Genomic DNA, 6,386 nt, shown 5'->3' on the forward strand with positions numbered 1-6,386 from the left:
CTCATTTTCCATGCGCGATTAAAAAATTACATTTTCGTTTTGAAAAGATCTCTTGCTCTTTTTAAACAGTCAGTAGAACATTTCAAATATTCAAATTTGATCCCTCAACACGTACTCCCTTTTAAATAATTAATTTCATGATTAAATGTTTACGGAAAATCTAATTTCAAATCGTGTTTTAAACAATAAAAACAAAACTATTTTTACTACATTTTTGCCAACCGTGGCAAGGACCCTTTCTTACACCTTTCGGGGCACCAGGCGAAACCCCGTTGTAACTAGCCTTCCACCCGGGTTGAGGACTACCGGGTGGCGACCTTTTATTTGCCTCATTACTCGTGGGATCTCTATGGATTCTTTAAAAACAAAAACCAAAACAAAACCTGGGCATGGAGCCGGTTCTACCGGTACCCAGCCTTCTCTCAGGGAAGGAGGCAACTCCCAACCTGCTTCTGGGCGAGATGCTGCCTCTGGCAGCAGCCACCCGCAATCGGCGGAAGGCCAAAAGTCGCCTCCTGCTCCTCAATCGGGTTCCACCAGGTTGAGTGAAGCAAATAGGAGGCGCAGGGCCAACCGCCGAAGAAAACAACCCCAAAAAGGTGGCCAGAACTCTGCACTGGGTGCAGGAGATACGGGCCGAGATGTGACTCCTGTACCTTCGGGTGCTGGGAGAAACGTCCCGGGTACGGACTCTACGCCTGGTGCAAGAGAAGCTACCACCCTTTCTGGCAAGAGAGCTAGGACAGAGGACCCTGATCCCTCGCCTAGCTTACAAGCTGCGGCGTCAAAGAAGACCAAGTCTTACTGCGACGTCGCCAGTATTGTCAAGATGGCCATCGTTAAAGATGGCTATCCGACTAATGCGGTCACGGAGGAGGACGTCGTTCCTATCCAGGCCGCTATACTTGACGCATTGGACGCTGAGCTTTCTTCGGGAAGCTCGCTGCCACGTCCTCTCAATTTCCACATCATGGCTGGGGCCATGATCTATTCATGTGGGGATTCTGCGACCAGTGAATGGCTCGTGAAGGTGCTACACCATAATGAGCGTGCCATAGGGGGAACACGGCTTTCAGTGATGAAGGCCAGTGAACTCCCGAAGCCGTTCAAGGTGTCCTTCCGGACCAAGGACCGTCGCACCACTGATCCGGCGGCTCTTCTCCGGCGATTGAAGGCCTACAATGGAAGGTTTCTGACCGACTGTTGGCGGTGCCTGAAGTCGTTCGATGAGAAGAGCACCAGACGCTGGATCTTCCTAATTGATGGCTCCTCCATGGAGGCCATCAAGGAAGCCGGCTTCGAGGGTCTTACTGGTGTAGATGTCGGGACATTTAAAGTCCTGAATGCGCCAAAGGACCCTCTCCAGAATGCCTCTGAGGCTTCTGAAGAAGAGGGTAATACTGCAGCCAGCGTGAGTGGGGAGCTGGCAGCAAATATTGCTAGTATTAATTTAGAGCCATCCCTTCCAGATAGCTCAGACATTGACCTCGGGACAGAGTCCGACTTCTTGAAGGACTCTGATACCGAGAGGACCTGCGCTCCTGTTACTGGGATGGAGCTGGGGGCCGAGGGTGCTGCTGGTGGTGGCGAAGGAGATACCGGTCCTGGATCGGGACTCCACGCTACCGCCAAGCGGTAGCCGGGGCCGCCTCTCTCCCTAAGTCATGAGCATCAAGGTGATCCAGATCAACCTGCATCACTGCAAAGCAGCCTCGGCAGTTCTCTGCCGGAGGTTTGCCTTAGAGGGCCTGGATGTGGCCCTCATTCAGGAACCTTGGATTCATAATGGCAAAATCCTTGGTTTAAAGAATGCAGGTAATATCTCTTATGACTTTACCTCACCCAACCCCAGGGCGTGTGTTCTGACCAGGAAGGGTCTTGACATCCTTCCGCTTCCGAACTACCTCACTAGGGATACTGCTGTGATTAAGGTAATGCCCTCCTCTTCTGGAGAGGCAACTGGCCTTATCATGGCGTCTGCTTACTTTCCCCATGATGCCACTGGCTCCCCTCCACCACAGGAGGTTGTCACTCTTGTCGACCGCTGTGAGAGGCAGGGGGACAGGCTCATTCTGGGTTGCGATGCCAATGCCCACCATGTCACGTGGGGCAGTAGTGACTGCAACAGACGTGGTGATGAACTGCTAGAATATCTGGTCGGTACGAACCTGCATATTCTCAACAGGCACAATGAGCCAACCTTCGTTACTTCTAACAGAAAGGAGGTCATTGATGTCACCCTGGCCACAGGCAATATCAGTCTGTCGGTTTCTAACTGGCATGTGTCTAATGAACCGTCTCTTTCGGATCATAGGCACATCTGCTTCTCGGTCGCGGTCAAGTCAACTTCGGTTAAGACGGAACTGCGTAATCCCCGTCGGACCGACTGGTCCGGCTACAGGGAGGAACTTTGCATCCTACTCAGAGGTAATGCTCCAAAGCTTTCCTCGGTGCTGGAATTTGATTTGGCAGTTGATCTCATGCAACAAGCCATTATCAATTCCTACCACCACAACTGTCCGGCGAAGCCTGCCAGCCGGCCGAGGCTCGTTCCTTGGTGGAATACGGAACTTGGCAAGCTTCGCAAGCTCACTCGTAAACTCTTTAATAGGGCTAGGAGGACTGGGGACTGGACTATTTATAGACAGACCCTTAACAAGTATAATAAAGCCATCCGGGAGGCCAAAAGGAACTCCTGGAGGGACTTCTGCGGTAGCATCTCTGATGCCCCCGCTACTGCCAAGATCATGAGGATCCTGGCTCACGATAACACTCACCAGCTCAGCACCATTAAGGTGGCAGAAGGTGAGTTTACCAAGTCAGGGACTGACACCCTTAAGCATATGCTTAAGGTACACTTTCCGGACTCCGAGGCTTTTGACCCCACAAGCACCGACACTCCCCCCGTGCACTTTCGAAGAGCACACAGGGCGGACTGGGGCATCGCCAATAAGATAGTTACATACTCTAGACTTAAGTGGGCTGTAAATTCGTTTCAGCCCTATAAGTCCCCTGGCCCAGATGGCGTCTTTCCCGCCCTCCTTCAGGAAGGCATAGACGCCATTGGCCCCTATCTGTGCAGGATATTTAGAGCCTGCATTGCTCTGGCGCATATTCCAGATATCTGGAAGCGCTCGAAGGTTATCTTTATTCCCAAACCTGGGAAGACGAGCTATCTTGAGGCTAAGGCATTTAGACCTATCTGTCTTACCTCTTTCTTCCTAAAGACTTTAGAGAAATTGGTGGACAGGTATTTGCGGGATGGTGTTCTTTCCCACACACCCCTGTCCACTTTTCAGTTTGCCTATCAGAAAGGCAAATCTACAGAGACGGCGCTCCATGGCATCTTGAACTGCCTTGACAGGGCCATCGAGTTCAAGGAGATGTCTTTGGCCATCTTCCTTGATATTGAGGGGGCCTTTGATAGGGTCTCTAGTGAAGTTATCCTTCGCGCTGCGGAGCGGTTTGGTATTGACGACACTTTGTGTCGTTGGATAAAATCCATGCTCACGTACCGTAGGGTGACGGCGTCTCTTCTCGGGGAATCCTTGGAGATCTCCACCGACCGTGGCTGTCCTCAGGGAGGGGTTCTTTCCCCTCTTCTTTGGTGCCTGGTGGTGGATGAGCTGCTGGGCCGACTCGGGGAGGGGGGGTGTCACTGCTTTGGCTATGCGGATGACATCGCAGTGATTGTTACAGGGAGGTTCCCTGCAACTATCGCTGCACTGATGAAATCTGTCTTACATGATGTTGAGGAATGGTGTAGGGAAGTTAACCTCACCGTCAATCCCAATAAGACTGTCCTTATACCGTTTACCCGGAAAAGGACTAATGACCTCTTCAATGATATTTCCTTCTTTGGACAGGTTTTAAAGAAGTCCTCCGAGGTCAAGTACCTTGGCGTGACCCTTGATGCCAAGCTTACTTGGAAATCCCATCTTGATCTGAGCATCAAGAAAGCCAAAATTCTATTTTGGCGTTTAAGGAGTTCAGTCAGCAAGTCCTGGGGTTTAAGCCCTAGCGCTGTAAACTGGATTTATACTAGGATCATCAGGCCAGTGGTCTCCTATGGAGCCCTTGTCTGGTGGCCCAGGGTTCGCCTTAAGACAGCCCAAGATGAACTACGCAAGCTTCAAAGGCTGGCGTGCATCGGTATCACGGGGTCCATGAGGACAGCCCCCACAGCCTCTCTGGAAATCCTTCTCAATATGCTTCCCCTTCACCTCTTTATTGAGGAAGAAGCTATTATGGGAGCCTGTAGGCTCAACAACCTCGGCTGGTGGAAGCCCAAGCACTGGGACTTCAGTCACACCAAGCTTTTCAGTGAGTACAGCAGTACTGAGCCATCACTTGTGATGGTCTCAGATAAGTCTGTTATATCACACCACTTCGACAAGCCCTTCAGCGTGCACTTTCCCAGTCGCGCTGTTTGGGAGACCACCCCAGTCCTTGGAACTGGGGGGGAGTCCGTCTGGTTCACGGACGGCTCTAAAACGGACTCTGGAGTTGGTGCCGGGGTCTACTGCTTGACCAAGAAGTTTGGTTTTTACGAGAGCCTTGGCAACTTTGCCAGCGTTTTTCAGGCGGAAATCATGGCCATTTGTTTATGTGTGGATTTCTGCAACAAGAAAAACTACCGCGGACGGACGATTCAGATTTATTCGGATAGTCAGGCCGCTCTCAAGGCGCTAAATCAGTGCCTTGTCGATTCTAGACTGGTGCTCAGCTGCCTGGATCTGCTGAGTTCTTTGGCTGCCCGCAACAAGGTTCAATTGCTGTGGGTGCCAGGGCACTGCGGATACCTGGGCAATGAGAGGGCTGATATGTATGCCAAAAGGGGGGCTGAGGCGAAGTTCTTCGGACCTGAGCCTGCGGTTCCCATCCCCCATGGCATCATTCGCCATAGGATTCACTGCCGGATGTCTGCACTTCAACTGCAACTCTGGCTAGACATGGATGGGCAGAGACAAGCCAAGGAGTTTGTCCCGGGTCCTTCTATTACTAGGGCAAAGGAACTGCTTGCCCTTACCAAAAGCAAAATTAGGCTGGTCACCAGTCTCCTCACTGGACACTGCCGGCTGAATAGACACCTGCACCTACTGGGCATCGTTGATGACCCACTCTGTAGGTTCTGCCGGGAGGAAGAGGAAACCTCCTCCCATATCCTATGTTGCTGCGACTATCTCGCGGCCATGAGGTTTGAGCATTTCGATATGCATACTATGGAACCTCACCAGTTCTCTACTGTCTCGGTCAATCGGATTCTCCGATTCATCGAGGCGACAGGACTCTTCGCAGTCTAACCAGTTCGGGGCGCACAATATACCCTTGGTATCGGTGCTCGACGCGGCAACAACAATAACAATAACAATACACCTTTAAAACCTAAATTTTAGGAGCTCTTGATTTCGTCTTTTTGTGCTTTTCTTCTCAATACGTTTTCGTGGTCCGTTGGTCAAGCTGTATGATACTCGCTTTGGGTTCAAGTGGTCCCTGGTTCTAATTCCACACGGACAATTTCTTACACCTTGAAATTCTAAATTTAAGGAGCTCTTGCTCTTTTTTAACAGTCAGTAGAATATTTCACATATTCTGAATTGATCGCTTAACACGCACTCCCCTCAAAATAATTAATATCATAAAATAATTTAGGAAAATCTAATTTGTTCTTGAAAAAGCTCAAATATGTTATTTTTCAATTAATTTGGAGGGAATAAATCGATTAACAATTAAATAGGTTGATTGAATTAAATTGTGATTAAGGAATTAATTATATAAATAAAGAAAAATCGCAATATCGGATCTTCAGTCAATTGATAAACGTCACTCTCATCGTTTGTTTTTTCTTTCTTGGTCCAAACCAAGACCTTTTTTAATCAGGTAGGCTGTGTAAATAAGCGCCTTGCGCTAGCGGGAGTAGTGGCTTAAATGGAGAGCCGCTATGTATAATATATAGGCTATTAGATGTGCAAGAGTGATTTTAAACATGTTTTAAACTAGGTTTTTTGGGTTTTTTACTGTTTTTTTCTTCTTGTTTAAAAAACAGTTTAAAACAACAAATCGTGTTTTAAACAATAAAAAACACAACTTTTGTTTTTTTAAAAAAAAACTCAATTTTTTCCAACCCTGGGTAGGATACAATGAGCTAGAAGGGGTCGCTCGTAAAATTTCCTCTGTTACGCAGCCTTTTTCTATGAAACTGCGCATTGTCCTTATGTTGTCGTTAAAGACATGGATGCGTATTTCGGGGAGGATATTTCTCTTGCAAATACCAACAAGTTCAGAGTCAGTGTACGGAACGCGTAGATTCTGATTCATCGCGGTGATATTCGCGATGTACGCGTCAAAAGAGACACTAGCAGGTTGTTTAAACTGCGCTATTTCTA

The 6,386-nt window shown here is 48.8% G+C and overlaps 1 protein-coding gene across 1 annotated transcript; it reads left to right on the top strand.

Moving 5' to 3' along the window:
- Window positions 1-258: 258 nt before the first annotated feature.
- Window positions 259-1,608, top strand: LOC149668629 (uncharacterized). The gene is made up of 2 exons (XM_089840776.1): window positions 259-1,411; window positions 1,470-1,608. The coding sequence occupies exons 1-2, from the start codon at window positions 350-352 to the stop codon at window positions 1,509-1,511; spliced, it is 1,104 nt and encodes a 367-aa protein (XP_089696902.1). The 5' UTR covers window positions 259-349; the 3' UTR covers window positions 1,512-1,608.
- Window positions 1,609-6,386: the final 4,778 nt, after the last annotated feature.

Source organism: Phalangium opilio, unplaced genomic scaffold (assembly GCF_054372755.1).
Source record: "Phalangium opilio isolate 3A_F unplaced genomic scaffold, DU_Popi_V2 ptg000055l_1, whole genome shotgun sequence".
NCBI lineage: Eukaryota > Metazoa > Arthropoda > Arachnida > Opiliones > Phalangiidae > Phalangium > Phalangium opilio.

Bases quoted from the DNA above. Each gene is read 5' to 3' on its own strand.
- LOC149668629 (XM_089840776.1), top strand. From the start codon at position 350: ATGGATTCTTTAAAAACAAAAACCAAAACAAAACCTGGGCATGGAGCC. The intron at 1,412-1,469 runs GTGAGTGGGGAG...CATCCCTTCCAG, and splicing joins AGGGTAATACTGCAGCCAGC to ATAGCTCAGACATTGACCTC.